The sequence below is a fragment of the Trachurus trachurus genome, assembly GCF_905171665.1.
Source record: "Trachurus trachurus genome assembly, chromosome: 9".
NCBI lineage: Eukaryota > Metazoa > Chordata > Actinopteri > Carangiformes > Carangidae > Trachurus > Trachurus trachurus.
In genome coordinates this window covers 45,126-71,120 of record NC_139895.1, presented here as the reverse complement: position 1 = coordinate 71,120, position 25,995 = coordinate 45,126, and the positions used below count along the sequence as shown (strand labels likewise).

General features: G+C 46.2%; 2 protein-coding genes across 2 annotated transcripts in view; both read left to right on the top strand.

Moving 5' to 3' along the window:
• LOC310992022 (formin-binding protein 1-like) overlaps positions 1–15,164 on the top strand; it is a gene marked incomplete at both ends in the record, with an annotated part of 43,481 nt that extends 28,317 nt beyond the window's left edge. The window contains 5 exons of the mRNA XM_083979983.1: positions 5,574–5,706; positions 7,307–7,410; positions 8,107–8,243; positions 10,459–10,617; positions 15,136–15,164. Coding sequence (XP_083836109.1) covers positions 5,574–5,706; positions 7,307–7,410; positions 8,107–8,243; positions 10,459–10,617; positions 15,136–15,164 — 562 coding nt within the window. The remainder of the gene's footprint in view (positions 1–5,573; positions 5,707–7,306; positions 7,411–8,106; positions 8,244–10,458; positions 10,618–15,135) is intronic.
• A 2,830-nt stretch (positions 15,165–17,994) lies between these two features.
• LOC310990762 (noelin-like) lies at positions 17,995–24,844 on the top strand (the record flags this gene model as incomplete). Its single annotated transcript, XM_083978253.1, has 6 exons — positions 17,995–18,072; positions 19,808–19,957; positions 20,110–20,265; positions 21,613–21,832; positions 22,552–22,658; positions 24,182–24,844. The coding sequence occupies exons 1-6, from the start codon at positions 18,004–18,006 to the stop codon at positions 24,842–24,844; spliced, it is 1,365 nt and encodes a 454-aa protein (XP_083834379.1). The 5' UTR covers positions 17,995–18,003.
• Positions 24,845–25,995: the final 1,151 nt, after the last annotated feature.

Below are 25,995 nucleotides of genomic sequence, written 5' to 3'. Positions count from 1 at the left end.
ACACGACGACACGACGACACGACGACACGACGACACAACGACACAACCACACAACGACACAACCACACGACGACACGACGACACGACGACACGACGACACAACGACACAACCACACAACGACACAACCACACGACGACACGACGACACGACGACACGACGACACAACGACACAACGACACAACGACACAACCACACAACGACACGACGACACGACGACACGACGACACGACGACACAACGACACAACGACACAACGACACAACCACACAACGACACGACGACACGACGACACAACGACACAACCACACAACGACACGACGACACAACGACACAACCACACGACGACACGACGACACGACGACACAACGACACAACGACACGACGACACAACGACACAACGACACAACGACACGACCACACAACCACACGACGACACAACGACACACCAACACAACCAACACAACGACACAACCACACGACGACACAACGACACAACGACACAACGACACAACAACACAACCACACGACGACACAACCACACAACCACACGACGACACGACGACACGACGGCACAACGACACAACCACACAACGACACAACGACACAACCACACAACCACACGACGACACAACCACACAACCACACAACCACACAACCACACAACGACACAACCACACAACCACACAACCACACGACCACACAACCACACAACCACACAACCACACGACGACACAACCACACAACCACACAACCACACGACCACACAACCACACAACCACACAACCACACGACGACACAACCACACAACCACACAACCACACAACCACACGACGACACAACCACACAACCACACAACGACACGACCACACAACCACACAACGACACGACGACACGACGGCACAACGACACAACGACACGACGACACAACGACACAACGACACAACGACACAACGACACAACCACACAACCACACAACCACACAACGACACGACGACACAACCACACAACGACACAACGACACAACGACACAACGACACAACGACACAACGACACAACCACACAACCACACAACCACACAACGACACGACGACACAACCACACAACGACACAACGACACAACGACACAACGACACAACGACACAACGACACAACGACACGACCACACGACGACACAACGACACAACCACACAACGACACAACGACACAACGACACAACGACACAACGACACAACGACACAACCACACAACCACACAACCGCACAACCACACAACGACACGACGACACAACGACACGACGACACAACCGCACAACCACACAACGACACGACGACACAACCACACAACGACACAACGACACGACGACACGACGACACAACCGCACAACCACACGACGACACGACGACACAACGACACGACGACACAACCGCACAACCACACGACGACACGACGACACAACGACACGACGACACAACCGCACAACCACACAACGACACAACGACACGACGACACGACGGCACAACCGCACGACGACACGACGACACAACGACACGACGACACAACCGCACAACCACACGACGACACGACGACACAACGACACGACGACACAACCGCACAACCACACAACGACACAACGACACGACGACACGACGACACAACGACACGACCACACAACCACACAACCACACGACGGCACAACCACACGACCACACGACGACACAACGACACAACCACACAACGACACAACCACACAACCACACAACGACACAACGACACAACGACACAACGACACAACCACACAACGACACAACGACACAACCACACAACGACACAACCACACAACGACACAACGACACAACCACACGACGACACGACGACACGACGACACGACGACACGACGACACGACGACACAACCACACAACGACACGACGACACGACGACACGACGACACAACGACACGACGACACGACGACACAACCGCACAACCACACGACCACACGACGACACAACCACACAACGACACAACGACACAACGACACAACGACACAACGACACGACGACACAACGACACGACGACACAACCACACAACGACACAACCACACAACGACACAACGACACAACGACACGACGACACGACGACACGACGACACGACGACACGACGACACAACGACACAACCACACAACGACACGACGACACAACCGCACAACCACACAACGACACAACGACACAACCACACAACCACACAACGACACGACGACACAACCACACGACGACACAACGACACAACGACACAACGACACAACCACACAACCACACAACGACACAACGACACAACGACACAACCACACAACCACACGACGACACGACTACACGACCACACAACCACACAACCACACAACGACACAACCACACGACGACACGACGACACGACGACACGACGACACAACGACACAACGACACAACCACACAACGACACGACGACACAACGACACAACCACACAACCACACAACCACACGACGACACGACGACACGACGACACAACGACACAACCACACAACGACACAACCACACGACGACACGACGACACGACGACACGACGACACAACGACACAACCACACAACGACACAACCACACGACGACACGACGACACGACGACACGACGACACGACGACACAACGACACAACGACACAACGACACAACCACACAACGACACGACGACACGACGACACAACGACACAACCACACAACGACACGACGACACAACGACACAACCACACGACGACACGACGACACGACGACACAACGACACAACGACACGACGACACAACGACACAACGACACAACGACACGACCACACAACCACACGACGACACAACGACACACCAACACAACCAACACAACGACACAACCACACGACGACACAACGACACAACGACACAACGACACAACAACACAACCACACGACGACACAACCACACAACCACACGACGACACGACGACACGACGGCACAACGACACAACCACACAACGACACAACGACACAACCACACAACCACACGACGACACAACCACACAACCACACAACCACACAACCACACAACGACACAACCACACAACCACACAACCACACGACCACACAACCACACAACCACACAACCACACGACGACACAACCACACAACCACACAACCACACAACCACACGACGACACAACCACACAACCACACAACGACACGACCACACAACCACACAACGACACGACGACACGACGGCACAACGACACAACGACACGACGACACAACGACACAACGACACAACGACACAACGACACAACCACACAACCACACAACCACACAACGACACGACGACACAACCACACAACGACACAACGACACAACGACACAACGACACAACGACACAACGACACAACCACACAACCACACAACCACACAACGACACGACGACACAACCACACAACGACACAACGACACAACGACACAACGACACAACGACACAACGACACAACGACACAACGACACAACCACACGACGACACAACGACACAACCACACAACGACACAACGACACAACGACACAACGACACAACGACACAACGACACAACCACACAACCACACAACCGCACAACCACACAACGACACGACGACACAACGACACGACGACACAACCGCACAACCACACAACGACACGACGACACAACCACACAACGACACAACGACACGACGACACGACGACACAACCGCACAACCACACGACGACACGACGACACAACGACACGACGACACAACCGCACAACCACACGACGACACGACGACACAACGACACGACGACACAACCGCACAACCACACAACGACACAACGACACGACGACACGACGGCACAACCGCACGACGACACGACGACACAACGACACGACGACACAACCGCACAACCACACGACGACACGACGACACAACGACACGACGACACAACCGCACAACCACACAACGACACAACGACACGACGACACGACGACACAACGACACGACCACACAACCACACAACCACACGACGGCACAACCACACGACCACACGACGACACAACGACACAACCACACAACGACACAACCACACAACCACACAACGACACAACGACACAACGACACAACGACACAACCACACAACGACACAACGACACAACCACACAACGACACAACCACACAACGACACAACCACACAACCACACAACCACACAACGACACAACCACACGACGACACGACGACACGACGACACGACGACACGACGACACAACCACACAACGACACGACGACACGACGACACGACGACACAACGACACGACGACACGACGACACAACCGCACAACCACACGACCACACGACGACACAACCACACAACGACACAACGACACAACGACACAACGACACGACGACACGACGACACAACGACACGACGACACAACCACACAACGACACAACCACACAACGACACAACGACACGACGACACGACGACACGACGACACGACGACACGACGACACGACGACACAACGACACAACGACACGACGACACAACCGCACAACCACACAACGACACAACGACACAACCACACAACCACACAACGACACGACGACACAACCACACGACGACACAACGACACAACGACACAACGACACAACCACACAACCACACAACGACACAACGACACAACGACACAACCACACAACCACACGACGACACGACGACACGACGACACAACGACACAACCACACAACGACACAACCACACAACGACACGACGACACGACGACACGACGACACAACGACACAACGACACAACGACACAACCACACGACGACACGACGACACAACGACACAACCACACAACGACACGACGACACAACGACACAACCACACGACGACACGACGACACGACGACACAACGACACAACGACACGACGACACAACGACACAACGACACAACGACACGACCACACAACCACACGACGACACAACGACACACCAACACAACCAACACAACGACACAACCACACGACGACACAACGACACAACGACACAACGACACAACGACACAACGACACAACGACACAACGGCACAACGGCACAACGGCCTGGTGGATCACAGAGTGAAGGTCTGGATGTGATGATGTCACAGAGTGAAGGTCTGGATGTGATGGTGTTTCAGCCGAGGCCCCGGCTCAGGCTGCAGCACCGTACCCTAACCCTAACCCGACCCGGCTCAGGCTGCAGCTGCAGCACCGTTCATCCTATTCACCACTTCTCTACCATCGCAATGAGTCTGGAAACATTAAGGCCGAAAAACTCTGCAATGTTACTTTAACTATAATAACCCCGGTGTGTGTGTGTGTGGTTGTGTGTGTGTGTGTGTGTGTGTGTATGTATCTCTCTGTGTGTGTGTGTGTGTGTGTGTGTGTGTGTGTGTGTGTGTGTGTGTGTGTGTGTGTGTGTGTGTGTGTGTGTGTGTGTGTGTGTGTGTATGTATCTCTCTGTGTGTGTGTGTGTGTGTGTGTGTAGAGATGCTCTGCTGCAGATGAGGGAGGTGTATGAACAGTCTCCTCAGATGGGCGACGCGCTGAGTCTGGAGCCGCGGCTGCAGGAGCTGAAGCTGAGTCTGGAGAGACTAGAGGACGAGCTGAGGACCCACCAGGTAACACACATACACACACACAGACACACACACACACACACAGACACACACACACACACACACACACACACACACACAGACACACACACACACACACACAGACTAGAGGACGAGCTGAGGACCAACCAGGTAACACAGACACACACACACACACACAGACACACACACACAGACACACACAGAGACTAGAGGACGAGCTGAGGACCAACCAGGTCTGTCTCTCTGTTACACATACACAGACACACAAGTTGCGTTTCCATCCACCTTTTTTTATTCGCATTTTCAAAAATTGCGAATAAATACTTGGATGCCGGTGCATATTCTCATTTGTCCAGGTCATAGTATTTCAAAGGAGGTTAAAACAAAAGCAACTGGACTTAGTTATTTGTCTAGGAAGACGTTTCACCTTGTTCATGTAGCATCTGACCAGGCTGGGACTGGTACTGGGACGCATCAGTCCCAGTACCAGTCCCAGCCTGGTCAGATGCTACATGAACTGATGAAGCCTCTTGGATGAAGGTGAAACGTCTTCCTAGACAAATAACTAAGTCCAGTTGCTTTTGATTTAACCTCCTTTGAAAAGAAATACTTGGATGGAAACGCCAGAAATTGGGAAAAAGGCAGTAAATGCGTATAAAAGTTTTTACTCTTTGGGGGGGGGGATTTGTCAGCGCATCGATAAAAGGAAAATGCGACTTTTTGTTATGGAAACAGGTTTTGTGAATTGAGGCAGAGTTTGTGGGTGAAGCTGCTGGACTTCACCCAGCGACGCCCCGGTGTCCCAGCTCTCCTCTCTGCACCGCAACACAACGCGCTCCGTAACCTGTAATGTTTTGTTCATGACGGTTAAGACGACACAATCACACGTCGTAACATCGTATATGTTATGTAACGTTTTCCACCGCTCCAGTTATTGATGTTTCAGCGGCTTCGTTGTCAACAGATGCACATGGAGGAGAGGAGCGTCACCAGAACAGACTGTCACAGTTCTACTGTCTTTCTGTGGAAATATCTCATGTTACAACATGAAAACCTGCAGCTTATATTCAAGTGCGGCCTATAGACCCTTTCAGAGAGTATAAACAAAGACAGGTGTGGCTCATTAGAAAACGCTCTGCTACACTAAATGGAATGGAGCCTTAATTAGTATCCTTGGTAACACCTGTATTTGTTTATACTCTCTGAAACGGTCTGTATGTACAGTATTTTCTTTTAACATTAGGCTGTTGCGGCTTAAAGGGTCTATACAGGTGCGTCTGTAGTCCGGAAAGTAGTAAATTGTCCATGATGTTGAGTGTCAGCTGAGTGTCAACTGTTGTCATGGATACATTCACGCTCTCTTATGACGTCATCTCACGGCGCACCACTCCTCCTAATCGCAAAACACTAACGAATGGAAACGGTCATAAATTTGCATTTGCTTTTTGCGCATTTTCACAAAATCCGCTCTTAACTTCGATACATTTGGATGGAAACCCAGCTACAGACAGGTGTGTGTGTGTGTGTGTGTGTGTGTGTGTGTGTGTGTGTGTGTGTGTGTGTGTGTGTGTGTGTGTGTGTGTGTGTGTGTGTGTGTGTAACACTGTGTGTGTCCTTACAGGCGTGGCTGATGGAGGCGGACAGCCGTCTCCCTGGCAACAGCAGCCGGAGGCAGAGCGGCGGCTTGAAGCAGCTGGACGACCGCAGCCCGGCCAGCAGAGAGAGGTACTAGTACTACTACTACTACTACTACTACTACTACCGCTGCTGATAGGAAACGTTTCAGTCTGATCGTAGCTGCTGGTGTTAGGATGTTAAAGCAGAAGTCAGGTGAATGTTTGTGTTAATATAAGTCTTAAATAGTTGTATCTTCCGACAGCAATCACTTCTATAGAGTGTTTGGTCTGAAACACGGGTCTGTCAGTCACTCTGCTCTGCTCTGAGCCCAGGAGAAAACTTTCCTTGTATCCTACAACCTTTATCCAATGAGGAGAGAGAACGGCATAAAGGGGCAGTCCTCTCTGTGTGTGCAGCCAAGGGATGCGCCTGAATGTGGTGACGTAGGGACGAGGGCGGGGACTGCTAACTCCATCGGCTGACAAGACGTTATGGTGCGTTCAGGGCAACTCGTAACTCGTGTTTTTCCGACCTGTGAAGTGGTACCAGTTTGATCTGGTACGAGTTCACGGGTCAGAAGTTACGAGTGGCCGTTATAGTGACTTTCACAGGTAAAACAGGTCGGAGAAACACGAGTGGGTTGCCTGAAACGCTACTAAGTCGTAAGTCGTGACTTGAAGCTATAATTTATGATTTCAAAAGCCTGCCTGGAACGCAGCATTAGCCAAAACCACCGGATCGCTTACTTCTGCTTTAATATTATTAACATTATTAACATTACCCCCCCCCCCCCCCCCCCCCCAGTCCTGACGGCAGCTACACCGAGGACCACAGCGCCGAGCTTCACTTCAAGTCCCGAAGTTCAGAGTTTGATGACGACTTTGACGATGAAGAACCGTTACCAAGTATCGGTACCTGCAAGTCTCTTTACCCGTTTCAAGGTGTTTACACACACACACACACACACACACACACACACACACACACACACACACACACACACACACACACACACACACACACACACTCAGACTTTAGATACCTTGACACTATTTACACTCCACAGCAGCATATTGTCAAAGCTTTACTTCTTAAACATGATGTTCTGCTGAACGTCAGTGAAACTGGTTCTGTTGTAATATAATAACATGATGTTATGTAATGTTATAACTAGAAAAAGATAGCATTTCCTACAGAAAATGCGTGTGAATGCTGAAAGCAGCTGAACGCCATTGCTGAAGCAATGCTGAATGAGCTGAAGAAATTGTTGAATCAGTGCTAAATTAGTTGAAGAAACTGCTAAAGCAATGTTGAAAAGACTAATGCTAAAGCTGAAACATATAACTTGTAGTATGAGATGAATGTCTTTTAAAGGTAAAAAGCAGTAGAAATGCTAAAGGGAGAAGAAAACATTGAAATCCTGCATGTTTAAATGTAATGGTTGAATAGTTGAAATCTGCAGCTAACCTGACAGGACGGACAACTGATGAACCAGCACTAACATAGCTGAAGCAATGGCTGAGAATATATTTAAAAGTAGAAGATGTGAGACTTTGTATGAAATGGCTGGAAATTACTTGAATTGTTGAAGAAAAAAGTTAATGCCTACTGAAATACATTGTAAACTGACAGCAGAAGAACATTGTTGAAGAATATAGATCGAGCATTAGCTGAGGAGTAGAACATGTAAACAGCGGGTTTAATGGTGTGAAATGGTTGAGAAGAGCCTCAGTAGTTTAGGATACGTGTAAAACAATGTGTTCAACATGAACAAAATGGGGAAATGTGTATTTTCAGTTTAAATAGCTAAAGAACAACAGCAACAGCAACTTATGTTCTATTTTTGAATGGGAGTCAATGAGAGGAAGGGAGGGAACTGGCCGCATTCAGAGGCTCACTGTTCAAATTCTGTTAGTCTCTCTGGTTTTTCGAGCACATGCTGAGAGAGAGGATGAGCTTGTCTACAAAAGTGGAGAAAATTATGTGTGTAGAGTGTAATTTGTGGTCGTGCTGACAGGTTAGAGAGGAAAGTTTCAGAGGATTATTAGACCCTCTCTCACTCTAGCTGATGATGTCACCCACTCTAACCCTGAACATTCCGTGCCATACACAACCATTATAAATTTTAATTTTGTCAGAAATTTTAATGATTTTAAAACTGCCAAATATCTGAAACTGTTGAAGATATCAATAAGCTGAGAAATAGCTGAATAGTTTAAGAGTTTGTGAACATTTTAAAAGTTGAATGAAGTCTGTAGCAGAAAGTAATAGCAACCATGTCCCGAAAAGGCCGCACATTTTGATATATGAATTGTTGAAATAGCACAAAGTATGAAGGACTAGTTAAAGGACAAAAAAGAGCGGAAGACTCAGAATAACTAGAAAAAGAAAGCATTTCCTGCAGAAAATGTGTGTGAATGCTGAGAGCAGCTGAATGCTATTGCTGAAGCAATGCTGAATGAGCTGAAGAAATTGTTGAATCAACGCTAAATTAGTTGAAGGCCGAAACAACGCCGAACCGAATAACAATAGTGTGAATGCCATTCACACTAATAATAACATGATATAATGTAATGTAATAATGTAATGTATAATGTAAACAGAATGTACTGTATCTATCCCAGGTCAGAACGAAGGGACTCTGTCGATGGTGGAAGGGGAACTACTTTCATGTTATTATTACATTATATTATAATGTAATAATAATAATGTAATGTAATAATAATATTATAATATAATAATAACAGAATATAATGTACCAATCCCAGGTCAGAACGAAGGGACTCTGTCGATGGTAGAAGGGGAACTACTTTCATGTTATTATTATTATATTATAATATAATGTAATAATATTATTATAATATAATGTATCTATCCCAGGTCAGAATGAAGGAACGCTGTCGATGGTGGAGGGGGAACTACTTTCATGTTATTATTACATTATATTATAATGTAATAATAATATTATAATGTAATAATAATAACAGAATGTAATATAATGTATCTATCCCAGGTCAGAATGAAGGAACGCTGTCGATGGTGGAGGGGGAACTACTTTCATGTTATTATTACATTATATTATAATGTAATAATAACATGATGTAATGTAATAATAATAATATAATATTATTATAATGTAATGTAACTCTATCCCAGGTCAGAACGAAGGAACGCTGTCCATGGTGGAGGGGGAACTACTTTCCGTGGTGGAGGAGGACAAAGGCGACGGCTGGACGCGCGTGCGGAGGAATCTGGAGGAGGAGGGATACGTCCCCACGTCGTACATCAAAGTCTTCCTGGACGGCAGCGCCAAAGGTGCCATGACCTACATATGACCTTCACGTGACCTCTGACCTCCATTTGACCTCCATGTGACCTTAGATCAGACCTCTGTGAACTCTGTGACCTCTGAATGTCAGCCCGCCTGTTGCCATGGTGACGGCAGCAGCCCGTCTGTTGCCATGGTGACGGCAGCCAGCAGCCCGTGTGTCTGTGTGCTCCGCCCCCCCCCCCCCCCCCCCCCCACAGGGAGACAGGTGCTACCGACCAATCACGTGATCCGTGATCCATGAAGGAGGCGGAGCCTAAACGGACACACAGTCTGATCTGATCTGATCAATCTATAATCAATATCATTGATATCTGACTCTGTCCATCCACTAAACACCTGTACTAACCCTAAACAACCCTCCATTCAGTTAACAACCCCAATACCCCGGGGGCAAATACCCCGGGGGCAAAGCAAAACAACAGACACGGAGCGTTGTAAAAGGTTTGACAGCAGGAATGATCTCTAGGAACGTCAAGGATTAAAACCAGTGGACAACCCGGTCAACTAGCTGCTGGAAGCTACAGGCTGTCTCCAAACAATGCAACACCTGTTGTGAAAAACTCCATGATCAGAAAACATTCTATTTCTGGTCTCCCCAAAGTGAACAGATAGATAGAGAAGACCGTTGGCCACAGCAAGTGGGGCTTTGGAGATAGAAAGGCTATCTTGGACTCAAATGGAAGCTTATGAATTAAAGAAGTTTTCTATATACATGTTAGGCATAGATATTCTCCATAAAGTGCTGAAAAATAATAATTTTCATGAGAACTTGTCAGGCGAACAGTACTTTTTTTTTTGTCTTTTTTGCGATCTTAAAATCGAGTTGCATGTTGTATGACTATTTATGCCATTGTAGTACCTAAATATTTGCATTTACATCATTTCTCCAGCAGAATGACCCAAGAAAGGGGTTTTGGCCCCTGTAGCTTTCCAGCAGCTAGTTGACCGGGTTGTCCAACCAGGTTTTAATCCTTCAAGTTCCTACAGATCATTTCTGCTGTCAAACCTTTTACAACGCTCCCTGTCTGTTTTCCAAACAACTGGGATGTTGCCCCCTGGGTATGACCCTAAACACCTGTACTAACCTCTAACCCTTATCTTTCTGGAGAGAGAGAACAGTCCTCTACCCTAACCCTAACAACCCCAACCCTCCATTCACTAAACAACCCTAACTGTGCGTTCACACCAAAAGCTTCCAAAGCGTCAAAACGCCGGAAGTCAATTCATTTTCAATGAGTGACCGGCGACACTGAGCGTCCAAAGTGTCAACAGGCGTCGCCGCGCTTCCAAAGCTTCCAAAGCTTCCAAAGCGTCACCAGACGAGAAGTTGAGCCCTGGTTAACTTTAGGGTAATTAGCTATGACGCGGTTCGGCGGCAACCTGTCAGAATAGAGACGTCCGTCGGCTCCTTTTTTTTGTCCTTCGGCCCAATGACCAGCGCGATCGAACTTTGACGTCAGTCAGGTGACGAGCGACCAAAGCAGCTGAAAATATTTTGCCGTTTTGGGAGCTGTCTTGTCTGAAGCTAAGTAACCCTCGAGTGTTTTTTACGCTTTGGAAGCTTTTGGTGTGAACACACAGTAACAACCCTAACAACCCTAACAACCCTAACTACCCTAACTACCCTACTGATGTCAAACAGTCGGTGAATCTGTCAAACACTGGGACGACTGGTCCTGGTTCTGGTCCTGGTCTGGATCAGACCAGACTAGTGGACCAGTCTCAGCCTGGTCAGATGCTTCATGAGCTGATGAAGGTGAAACGTCTTCTAGACAAAGAACCAAGTCCAGTTGCTTTCGACTTAAACTCCTTTGAGACTCTAGGACCTGGACGTCACAACGTGTCCACCAGAGCGTTGTGGAGTTGTTGGGTCGTGTATTTGATGGCTTATCCTGATCCTGGTCTTGAACCTGGTCCTGAATCTGTTGTCAGTCGTGTGTTGGGGGTCAGCGTAGGGAGACAGGAGACAGACTGGGGACCTCGGTGGGACTCGAACCAGCGATCACAGCTCTGGGCCTCTGATCTAGAATCAGGATGTTGATCCTGGTCCTGGTCCTAGTCATGACCCGGTTCTGGTCTTCAACAGAGATAAAAGTTCATTAATGGGTTCAGTTGTTTTAGCGTCCTCTGAAAAACAGTCCTGTACGATGTAATTTCTATTTATTGGTTTATTTGAGAGGGACAGCGCAGCGTTAGACAGTGAGGCAGTTTGCAGCGTTAATCAACAGAAGAACCAGAGTTAGGTAGGTAGGTAGACAGTAAGGCAGTTTGCAGCGTTAATCAACAGAAGAGCCAGAGTTAGGTAGGTAGTTAGACAGTGAGGCAGTTTGCAGCGCTAATCAACAGAAACACAGCTGCCAGTGAGCCAGAGTTAGGTAGTTAGTTAGACAGCTTTCAACACTGGTCAATACTTTGATTATGATCAATGAAGCAGCAGAGTTGAACTGTCTCTTCTACCTGTTAGAGTCTTGTTGAACAGGTGAGTAGTGGAGTGCGTGCGTGTGTGTGTGCGTGTGCGTGCGCGTGCGTTTACCATGCATGCTGTATCACCATGACAACTGAATTTATCAGTCAGCACCAGTAAAAACCTAATTTTCATTGATCATGATTTGATTGGGTTATTGATTGACCATGTGGTGATGTCGTGTTCTGGTCTTTTCTATTCAGGGTTTAACCTGTAATTACTGCTTTCTACTGCTACTTCTAGTACTACAGTCTGCTACTTCTAGTACTACAGTATATATCAGACAGTTGGACTCGAGTCATAGGGACTCGGACTCGAGTCGCAAATTTAACGACTTGCGACTTGACTCGACTTGGAAGGCAAAGACTTGAGACTCGACTCGGACTCGGCAATGACTCCAGACTTGTCTCGACTTGAGACCAGATGACTCAGACGACTTGTAGGCCTGTTTTTTTCATTGTATGTTTTTATTCCACGTGGATATCATTCAAGTATGAGCAGAGCAGTCCGTTTGTGTGCACGGCGCGCACTCTAGCAGGTTCAGATGGGCTCTCTTTTGTTTCGTTTTTTCGAAGCGGCAGCATGCTCTTTTGCGCTTGATTGCATGGGTTTACCGATCCATTTTTTCCCCTACAGTGTATTTTAAATGTTTACTTTAAAGGGATAGTTCAACATTTTGGCAAATTGGCCCATTGCCATAATTGCTATAGTCATTGCAGTAGGTTCGTTACCTTTAATTGTAGGTGTAAGCTATTTTTAGTACAGCGGAGCGCAGCAGCAGGCTGCTCAGAGCTACGCTATGGAGGCTAAGGGAATTTCTTGGTTTCCCTCATCAAACTCATCAAATACAAAATCCCAAAACTCCACAGCGCTTTTGTAGACAAGTTGTGAGCTGCACAACCACCACGCTATGAGATAATGACGGAACGATACGAAACGGAGCCGTTTTCGAGGTAAATTCATACAAAACCGCTGATGCGCGTTGCGTTCAGGGACAGTTTTTCAGCAAGCAGTCTCCGTATTTACCCTGTATTTACCTCGAAAACGGCTCCGTTTCGTATCGTTCCGTCATTATCTCATAGCGTGGTGGTTGTGCAGGTCACAACTTGTCTACAAAAGCGCTGTGGAGTTTTGGGATGTTGAATTTGATGAGTTTAATGAGGGAAACCAAGAAATTCCATTAGCCTCCATAGCGTAGCTCTGAGCAGCCAGCTGCCGCGCTCCGCCGTACTGAAAATAGCTTACACCTACAATTAAAGGTAATGAACCTACTGCTATGACTATAGCGATTATGGCAATGGGCCAATTTGCCAAAATGTTGAACTATCCCTTTAAAAGAAGGGAGCTATAATATACATCTAATGCTAATTGCTATCGTTTCATTACATTCATTATGATGCATTTCTCCTCTCTCATCTGTGACGGGCGGCGCTCCCCCCATAGAAGACAGAAGAGGCTTAATGATGTTGAAAATGCACATATTTCTTCAAGAAATGTCAGGTTGTTCATAATGTTCTGTAAAAGCAAATAGTTAATTAACTGTAAACCTCTGAATAATGTAGCTACTTGTACTTCTTTGCACTAAAACAAAGGGAAGAAGTTCTCGTTCTCATTATTCATAGGCTGTTATGCTGTTATTTTACTGGTCCGGCCCACTTGAGATTAAAAAAAAAGCCATGCACACTAGTCTGCACACTCTTTTTTGACATTGAGTAAGTAAGATAAGGTTTTTCTCTTCAAGATATAAACCCGGGTGCTTTGTGGGTTGGCTGGGGGCAATGGTGCGGGACTCGACTTGACTTAAGACAAACTGTTTGTAAAAACGGGCTATACAAATAAAATTGCCTTGCCTTAACCTGTGATTCGACTCGACTTGCTCACAAAAGAACTTGCTTGAGATTTGAACCAAATGACTTGAGACTCGCTTGGGACTTGGATCGGAGGGACTTATACCCGTCTCTCTCTCTACCTGTCTGTCTCTCTAGCTGTCTGTCTGTCTATTGACCTGTCTCTCTCTCTGTCTGTCTGTATCCTATAGGCTTTGTGCAGAGTAGCCGTCTAGTCTAGTGCAGTAGTCGGCCAATGAGGACGTCTCGTCACAGGAAGGGAGTGAAAGAGCTCAGAGGAAGGTATCTGACCAATCAGCTGACAGTTCTCCAGGTATCTGACCAATCAGCTGACAGTTCTCCAGCTATCTGACCAATCAGCTGACAGTTCTCCAGCTATCTGACCAATCAGCTGACAGAGAGCGCTGACGGACCTGAGCTCAGACGTTAGACGGGTCCCACGTAGCGAGTGTTTCAGATTCACTGACCTGAGCTCTGTGAAAATGTTGAATTGAAAGTGTAAATGTCTTGATCCTTCCTGTGGGCTGAACCGTTAAGGACCGCGGCAGTGATGTCATGGCGTCTGTGGTGTGACATCACTGTGGGCGTGGCCAGAAAAAGTCGGATAAAACAGTTAAATGAGTTCAACGATGTAAAGATTCTGAAATAAACAAGTGATGAGTGTGTAAATATAAACTGTAGCTGCACAGGTGTAGCCCCGCCCCCAGGAAGTAGCCCCGCCCCCACCAACTAGCCCCGTCCATCAGACTGAACCAGACTGTATTAGCCCCGCCCACTGCTTGTTGATCATGTTATTGATTGTGTGAAATGTGAAACTTATCGATCGTTTAGTATCATCTTGATTTTTTTTATGTGAGATGGCTGATTTCACTCTTTTCAACTTCCTGTATGTTACTCTTTCAAAATAAAGTTCATTCTGAATCAAACAGCAGCAGCGGTCTCGTAGAGTGACTTCCTGTTGGTGCTCAGGTGGGAACAGGTGTCGCCCCCCGGTGGACAGGAAGACTCATGTATTAATAGTACTAGAGTACTAGAGTACTAATGTATTAATGGTACAACATGGTTGATTGTTTTGTCTCAAGCATCTGTCTGTCCGTCTATGTAAGTGAGACTGTACAATTACCGATTCAGCGCGTTTAGCTTAAAAGGGCAGACCAGCTCGATGGGAGGACTGGATGGCAGACTGGTTCATAGGAAGGGAGGGCAGACCAGCTTAATGGGAGGACTGGATGGCAGACTGGTTCATGGGAAGGGAGGGCAGACCAGCTTAATGGGAGGACTGGATGGCAGACTGGTTCATAGGAAGGGAGGGCAGACCAGCTTAATGGGAGGACTGGATGGCAGACTGGTTCATGGGAAGGGAGGGCAGACCGGTCTAACAGCAGGGGAACGGGGGGGGGGGGGGGGGGGGGGGGGGGGGGGGGGGTGCGAGACACCAAGGCCAAACTACAAGGTACAACAGAAAATGACAGTTCTAAAATGTACTGTCTAGACTTAAATGTAGTTAGAGTGTCTGCCTCTCTGACCCATGGAGAGAGCTGGTTCCACAGTATTGGAGCCCGGCTACACCGAGCTGTCAAGCCTTCCACCTCTGAGCCAGATGCAGAGCGGGGCGGGAGCTTGTAGCACTAGTATAGTAGTAGTATAGTAGTAGTAGTAGTAGTAGTATAGTATAGTACCCTCCCCTGGGGTTGTGACACGTCAACCCCAGTCTCCCTGAAACTGCCAGTTTGTGTCTGCCATTTGTTCACAGCAGTTTGAAGGCAGAAAAACTCAGAAATGCTGTTTTGCGCTTCCTTTTCTGCTGCTCTGTCCTCTAACACAAGAACAACACCACAGGAACAAGTGAAAAACACCAAAAACACGATTTTCTTTAATGATAATAATAAATATTATTAATAACATAAAAATAAACAATTAATTGCCCTTTTTCCCTTGCTGTTGCTATGACAACAGTGTTTGTACCGCGATCACAGCCTCAGCACGTCTACAGAGAATCATTTTGAAGTGATTGTTTCCATGGCGACGCAGAGGCCTGGACGGAAACAACATCACACCTGTTCACGCTGTCGTTACCCAGTAACTATGGTAACGCCTCAGCTCTTCTTCTTGACTCAGGTCCAACACGCGGTGTGTGTGTGTGTGTGTGTGTGTGTGTGTGTGTCCTCCGCCTGCTGCGACCATCTGACACACACACTGCGTTTCCATGACGACCAACTGAAGAAGATGATTTATTTAAAGGTTTTTCTGTTTTCACGTTCAGACAAAAACCTCCTCACTCATACATTATGGGATGCTAAAGATACTAACAGAAGTATTCATCCTCACTCATACATTATGGGATAGAAAGATACTAACAGAAGTATTCATCCTCACTACTACATTATGGGATAGAAAGATACTAACAGAAATGTTCATCTTCATCATAACACAACACATAATAAATGAATAAATCCTCTTTTATTGATTCCTGTCGTTTTTCTAACACTGGTCCAAGGTTCCTGTAGAGGTTTCCATGACGACACGATGAGAGGGACGACCGAGAAGCTGCATTGAACATTTCAATTCAAAATATCTTTTATAAAATAAACATGTTTTATTATTTCCATCAGTGTTGAGCCGACATTTTACTGCCTCAGGCCAAATGGCTTCCTACAGAAAGACTCTCTCAGCTCCTCCTCCTCCCGCTGCTCCGATCTGTCTCTCTCTCTCACACACACACACACACACACACACACACACACACACACACACACACACACACACACACACACACACACACACACACACACACACACTGTGAGCTGGAGGATCTTGTTTCCACTCGGATGATTTTTGGCATCGGATGCGAGAAGAAGAGCAAGAGAGAGAGAAGGAGGAGAGATACACAAGAGACGAAGACAAAGCAGACTGATAGAACAACCAGGCTAATAACCAGGCTAATAACCAGGCTAATAACCAGGCTAACAACCAGGCTAACAACCAGGCTAATAACCAGGCTAACATCCAGGCTAACCACCATCCACCCTTGGACGTTGATGCTGTTTGAGGATAAACTGATGGAGTCTGAAGAAAATCTAATCAACACATTTCTGTTGCTGCTGCTCATCGGATCACAGTGTACTCTGGTAACAACTAATTTATATTCTATTCTATTCTGTTCTGTTCGGCTCTATTTTTTCTATTCTATTCCATTCTATTCTATTCTGTTCCGTTCCATTCTATTCTGTTCCATTATATTCTATTTCCATTCTGCTCTATTCTATTCCATTCCATAGGTTGGCTACTTGCCTAAATTCATTCATTAACAGACTGATTAGTAACTGACTGATCCAGGTGATTGATTGATTGATTGATTGATTGATTGATTGATTGATTGATTGATTGATTGATTGATTGATTGATTGATTGATTGATTGATTGATTGATTGATTGGGAGACGCCTACTGACGACTCAGGGAGTAAAAACTCACTACTAAATGAAGACTCGAATCACCAAGCTGAAGTTCACACAGAAGTATCCAGTCCGTATCCCAGAATGCAGTTCACTGGCTAGAATGAAAAATTCCGCGACAATAAAAAAGTCTCATATTAATGTGGATGAATCTACGTTACCACTTGTTAATGGTCCATTTTAGATAAATCTATGGTTTTGTCTCTATGGTTATGTTGTTATTATTAGTGGTGGTGGAAATGCTGGGCGAGCCGACCAGCGTTTCTTTACTTTCGGTTTCGTGGCGCCGAATAACGCCGCCGAATCTCCGTTTATGGTGGGAACTACGACGGTATGTGATCGTCTTCCAACCTCTGACTTTAATTCTTGATGAATGAAAACATGAGTCTGTCTTGCGCCGGTCAAAGAATTTCACGGTGCGGAGGCTCATAAATGTAGTGTGAAAACACTTCGCTTTAACAAAACTCCTCGTTGTCCCTTTAGAATTTTCCCTTTTTTTTGCAATGCATCATGGGGCAGTTGACCATGTCCAGCGTCAATAATAATAATGCTAATAATATTAATAATAAGATAATAATGTTAATCCTCAGCCAGTGCTGTGTGAGCTCAGCTGCAGGTTGGTCTTCATGAGGTTTTTGTCTCTGTGGTTGGTCAATCGTCTCCGTGTCCTCTGACTTCCTGTGTTGTGGTTGATTCTAGTCATAGATATATGACTAGATGGGCTCTATGGGCTCTATGCACAGCTCCAGCACTTCCTGAATTTAAGGCAGGTCCTTCATTTCCTGTCTTACATTATTGGACACACTGATTAATCCAGGTGTGTCTGAGTCGTCACAATGGTCAGACACACCTGGATTAATCAATTTGTCCAATAATGTAAGACAGGAAATGAAGGACCTGCCTTAAATTCAGGAAGTGCTGCATCTGTGCATAGAGCCCATTGAGTGGAATACATCAACGTGGCAGCCATCTTGGTCAGGGGGAAGCCGTGTCTACTTCCTGCATCAGAGGTCTATCAACCATTAACATCACCACAACTCACTGAATATTCAACCCATTTTCAAGCTGTTTGGTTTATTATAAATGTCAGACACATATTTATGATACAATAACAACAACAAAAAATTTAGAAACATTTTTATATATATTTTTTTAATGTATTAAACATAGACTTCCATACTCAGACACACACCCACATGCATAAATACACTGAAACATGTTGTACAGGGTCTGACTGGTCTGACTGCTGCTCAGACGTTTATATGTCTATGGTCAGAACCCCTGACCAAGATGGCCGCCGTGTTGACGTACGCTGAGAAGCAGAAGGCCACATCTAGTCAGTATACTATATATCTATGGATTCTAGTCTCCGTGTCCTCTGACTTCCTGTCCTCTGACTTCCTGTGCAGGTGGGTCCTTCAGCCCCCGAGGACGGCTGGCAGGTGTACAGCTCGGCTCAGGATGCTGAGGGTCGATGTGTTTGTACAGTCGTTGCTCCTCAGCAGACCATCTGCTCCAGAGATGCTCGAACCAAACAGCTGAGACAGCTGCTGGAGAAGGTACCAGAATACCACCGCTGCTGTCACAAGTACTGAGAATGGTAGTACAGTGAAGTAGTTTCTTGCAGTAGTACTGACTGACTGCTCCTTCTGATGCTAGTACAGTGAAGTAGTACTTGCAGTAGTCCTGACTGACTGACTGTGATCTCCAGGTGCAGAACATGAGCCAGTCCATCGAGGTCTTGGACCAGCGGACTCAGAGAGATCTGCAGTTTGTGGAGAAAATGGAGGTTCAGCTGAAAAGTTTGGAGAACAAATTCAAACAGGTTGAAGACGGACACGAGACCAACGTCGCCAGACAGTACAAGGTAGGAGTAGAAACTACAGCACCATGTATCATGTATCATCCACTGATCATTCAGGTTTCACATTGAGATTTCAGATCCTTGAAATTCGTTTATTTAGATAAAACCCCTTGAGATGAACCATCTCGTTTTCAAGGGGGTCCAAACATAAAGACAAACATAGATTCATCAGACAAACATGTTCTCAACAATATAGAAAAACAAACAGACAAATAATCAAACAAAACAAACAAACAAAAAGACCAAAACAATAGTACAAACAAGGACAAACCACAGTTATTGTATCTACATTGGGACAAAACAAAACTACCATAATAAGGCCACAATGGCCGACACTGAGACTGAAATGAGAGTATATAATGATTAGTATCAGTTCAACAAATCAGAAATCATCTTCAGTGAAAACAGGGAGAGATCACCATGAGATGAGAAGACAGAGCTGAAGATCCCAAGAGAGGAATTCAATCTGATGTTAGCAGGAAGGTTGTTCCAATCTGCTGCTGCTTTAAACAGAAAAGCTCTTCTACCAAATGATTTAATGATTTATTTATTTATTTTAAATGGGAACAGTACATATTGATGGACATTGACGTGTAAATGTGTGGGATTGAAGCCAAGTGGCTCATTTCCATCCCCAGTCCTATTGGCAGGTTGATGTTAGACATAAAAAACAATGACAATAAAAAGTACAAGAGGCAGGACTAGGACAATAAAACACCTTGACATCTTACACTAAACATATATGAACGACATACATGAACCACGTGAACCATGTTTGGATTAGAGCGCTGTAAAAGAGAGTAAGGACACCACCATTGACTCCCGTGGTTAAAGCCTCATGCCCCCTAGTGGCAGGATATGGGTATTGCAACAGCGCCCAGAAAACCCATTCACTCCAATGTATGTGTGTTGCCCACTGGCTGGTAAATTGATGAAAACGGCCGTGTTTTTGTTTTTAGGTGTCTTGGTCATATCAGATTATACTTATAATTTGTTTATTACAAAATGTAGATTGAAACATTCATGTAGACAACTGTTTTTTTTTACTCTCCTATGTGTTAATGTTTATCTGTAAAGGATCCTCAATGATGCTATTAACGTGGGTGATCTATAAATGTCCTTAAATGATTGAAAACACCACACTGCTCATTCACCAACAATGCAGAGATGTCAGTTCTTTTGCAAAACCCATATTCCTCCACCAGGAGGCGCTGCCATTGGACCGATGCTGTCACTACTCTCTGTTACAGAGCTCTAGTTTGGATCAATAGCTCAGGCTTCATCTTCGCGTCTCCCTCGGCTGATTGGCTGCTGTGTTGTTGTATTTCTGTGTCTGTGTGTCTGTGTCAGTCCATCAAGGCGAAGATGGAGGAGCTGCGTCCTCTGATCCCCGTGCTGGAGGCCTACAAAGCCGACGCTCTGCTGGTGCGACAGTTCAAAGAGGAGTTGGCCAACGTGACGGAGCTGCTGGCGGCGCTGCAGCAGCAGCTGGGAGGACTGGACTACCAGGACCTGCACGGCCGCGTGCTGAGTCTGGAGGAGCGGCTCAGGGCCTGCATGCAGCGGCTGGGTGAGTGATGATGTCACCGGCTGGACCAGGACCCTAACGAGACATCTGACTCCATAAACTGACCCTGGTGGGGTTGCACCAGTTTGACGTATCTCTCTACTAAATTCAGGATTTAGTAATTACTAAACCGCTACTAAACCCTTAGTAATTACCAGCTAGTTTGCAACTAGTTGTTTACTAGTTCCGGTTGCACCAGACCAGTGTATGCAATCCTGTATCTAGTAAATGCGTAAGTGGTTACTAGCGGGTTACTAGTCGCATTAAGTGACTTTATTGTCTCGCCAAGGCAGGAAATTCATCTTTGGTCTCACTTCTAGACAGAACAGTCAGAACACAAACGCGTGCCAGCAAGGCTTCCATGAGACAAAACAAAGTCAACAGCGGTCACATCACATACAGATAGTAGAAATAAAATAAGATAAAAAAAATAAAATCCCCTTTACCGTGTCTTGTTTATTATGCAGATGGCATTGGGGATAAAGGAGCCCTTGTAGATCTTTTTCTTTGCTAGAGGAACTCTATAGCGCCGCCCTGAGGGCAGTAGTTCAACTTCACTGTGTAGGGGCTGAGTCTCATCTCTGATTACTGACAGGGCTTTCCTTTGTGCAGCGGTGTTATAGAGGCTGTCTAGTGGTCTAGTGGTCTTTGTTGACGGCCAACTATCTTCCCAGCCGTGTTAAAGCTTCAACGTTCCAGCTCTTTGTGTGTTTGTGTTTCAGCCTGTGGGAAGTTGACAGGAATCTCTGAGCCAATCACCGTCAAGACGTCTGGGTCCAGGTTCGGGTCCTGGATGACCGACCCGGTGGCGCCGCCCGGAGACAACAGAGTGAGTGTGAACATCCACATCAAGCTGTCCCACACATTAAAGGGATAGTTCACCCAAAATTGAAATGTCCCTCATGATCTCCTCCCCCTCATGTGGACTAAGGGCTGGGAGAAGTTTCAGAGTCCTCCGTGGCTTCTCTGAGTTACAGGGGGTCTCGGCGTAGCAGTGCATGTCCATATAACGGTTGCTAATGGATACCAACTGTCTTCGTAACAAAAAGACACACCAAAAAACATCCAAATACCTCCATGCTGCTCGTATGTAATGTCCCTCTGGTATTGAAGCCCCGACATGAGAAATTGTCCAGAAAAAAATTAAATAAGTCTATATTTCAAGTTTGTTTTGTAGCGGAAGCTTCTTGAAGCTCCTCTTCCCAGTTCGTTCAAATTTGACGAACCGGGAAGAGGAGGGAAGAACTATCCCTTTAATGACAGCAGCACTCTGCAATGGCAGATGTTAGCCAGGTGCATTGTTGGAAATATCTTGTGGATTGAATCGGTCTTTCAGAGGAACAGAGGAGTGACAGGTGTTGGATGGTGAAGGGATGAGTCGGGAACTGATCTGCAGTCAGTCTTATAAAGGAACGCTGTGATCAACTATCTAACGATTTATCCACCAATAAACTGAACTGACGTCATTTTCATCACAAGGTTTATTTGGAATATTTGATCTTCCTGCTTCACCATGAACATGTCTGTTCGACAGGAGCGGTGAGGGGAGTAACTAGCTACTTTTTCCAGTAACGAGTAATAAAAACAGTTACTGGTTCCCCGTTCCAAAGAGCCGTCTGCACTGATAGTTAGATAGTTGAAGTAAATCTGCTGATGACTGCTGACGACTTCATGACGACGGATAACTTCACCTCCTAAAACCAGCTGCCATAACCGTTTTGACTAATCTGATGTTTGTTAAGTCTATAAAACTAATTATTGAACAAACATTACTATTTCTGTGTGCACGTTTTTGTAATTAGTCATGGTTATCATAGTTGTTAGCTCTGCTGCTGCTGACAGCTAACAGCAGCAGCTAAGCTAACATCAGGACGTCAGCTGTTAAAACCCTTCCGTTGTGGGACACCACATGAAACTACTCCAGTTAGCTCAGTCATGTTGGAACTAGGATATCCGCTGGAGAAAATATTTGTTCATGGACCGTTTATTGAGTTATTGTTTATTGACACTGCTAACGGCTAACAGCTACAGTTAGCCCAGCTAATCTAAAATGTTTGTTCAACAATTGGTTTTATAGACTTCATAAACATCAGAGTAGTCACAATGGTGATGTAGTGACGTGAAAATGTGACATAAAGCTAAAACCTCGTCCGTATTGTTCTCATTAAAATGAGGTGATGATTATAAATAAAGTCATCACGGCCGATGTCTATCAACCAGTCTATGCTGTCAACAATACAGTCACGGTGGAGTGGAGCGTCATGGCGACACCCAGCGGCATTCTCCAGAAAGTGGTGGATAGTAACATGATAATCATTTATGTCACGATTGGTTTTCTTTCCGTTTGTGTAGGTGTGGTATATGGATGGTTACCATAACAACCGCTTTGTGAGGGAGTACCAGTCGATGTACGACTTCATGACGACGGATAACTTCACGTCCCACCGCCTGCCCCACCCCTGGTCCGGCACCGGCCAGGTGGTCTACAACGGCTCCATCTACTTCAACAAGTTCCAGAGTCACACCGTCATCAAGTTCGACCTCAGCACGTCGCTCATCAGCCGCTCGCGCCAGCTGGACTTCGCCGGCTACAACAACATGTACCACTACTCCTGGGGGGGGCACTCGGACATCGACCTGATGGTGGACGAGGGGGGGCTGTGGGCCGTGTACGCCACCAATCAGAACGCAGGAAACATCGTTCTCAGCCAGTTGAACCCAAACACGCTGCAGATCGTCCGTAGCTGGACCACCAACCACCCGAAGCGCAGCGCCGGCGAGGCGTTCATGATCTGTGGGACGCTGTACGTCACTAACGGATACTCGGGCGGAACCAAAGTTTACTACGCTTACTCCACTAACTCCTCCACCTACGAGTACATCGACATTCCTCTGACTAATAAGTACAGCCATCTGTCCATGCTGGACTACAACCCCAGAGACAGAGCTCTGTACGCCTGGAACAACGGCCACCAGGTCATTTACAACGTCACGCTGTACCACATCATCCAGTAAAACTACTAGGTCACTACCACTCTGTTACACTCTACCACACCGCGCACTGAATGACAGTAGATAGATGCTCTAGATAAATATATCTAAGACTTGTACTGAGTCAGAGAGTCCCCCCCCCCCCCCCCCCCAGTCACTGTCAACAAAGTGAAGTCTGTTTTATTCACTTGTTTCCAATGTTCCCTCTAATTTTTAAAACTCCAGAGCAGAAATTCAACTCCTTGATGACCTGCTTGAGACGTCCACATGCTGGTGCTATGGCCTCACCTCTACAACTCCAAATATCAATACTATTGGCTATTACTATTATGATTAATAACAGATTATTTTAACAACATTACCTAGGCTGCTCCAGTTACAGTTAATGAGAACAAAATACAATATTGTATTGGCAAAATAGATTTTGCATTTATTGCCATATGAACAATATGAAAAAAATAACTAACATCAAGTTGGTGTCATCAACTCTTGGCGCAGAAGCATCTTGATATGAACAGTAATAATAATTCTCAAGCAAAAACTTAAATGGTAGTTGCACCACAGACCACGGTTAAGGTCACAGCTACATTTCACAGTTCGAAGCCACATGAGGGAGAAATAAACAGTAAACTAGTCGGGGATATTTGAGTGTGCAGAGGGAACAGGGCTTGTTTTCCTGTCAGAAATCCATCCTGTGTTCATCTGCTTTACTCAACTAGAGTCAGAGCCAAGTTCAAGTTCAGCCATCCATAGTTCTTATGCAACACACAGATCGACCGCTAACGGCTGCTAACTCCACATTTCTTCACCTGTACACATAGTACAACATGTAAACATACAATAAGACACAAACCAGACAGACTTGGGTTTGTTGCTGGGTGGGGGGGTGGGGGGGTAACGTGGGATGAGGGCAGAAAGTGGGGCAGTCGAGCCTCACCTACATGTACAGTGTTAGTGATACGCTAGGCTCAGTCTGGACTAGAGCATATCCCTCAGTGTTGGACTGTTTATTTCTTGTTACATGAATATAGTTACAAATAGTTTTTTTGATACAACTGAACCAGAAATGTAAAAACACGCTGATACAATCACAACACAAGGAGACTTTGTATTTAACTTTGACATGTTTTAAGTATTAGAGGCTTGACACTGAAGAATGCTTCACATTTTATCAC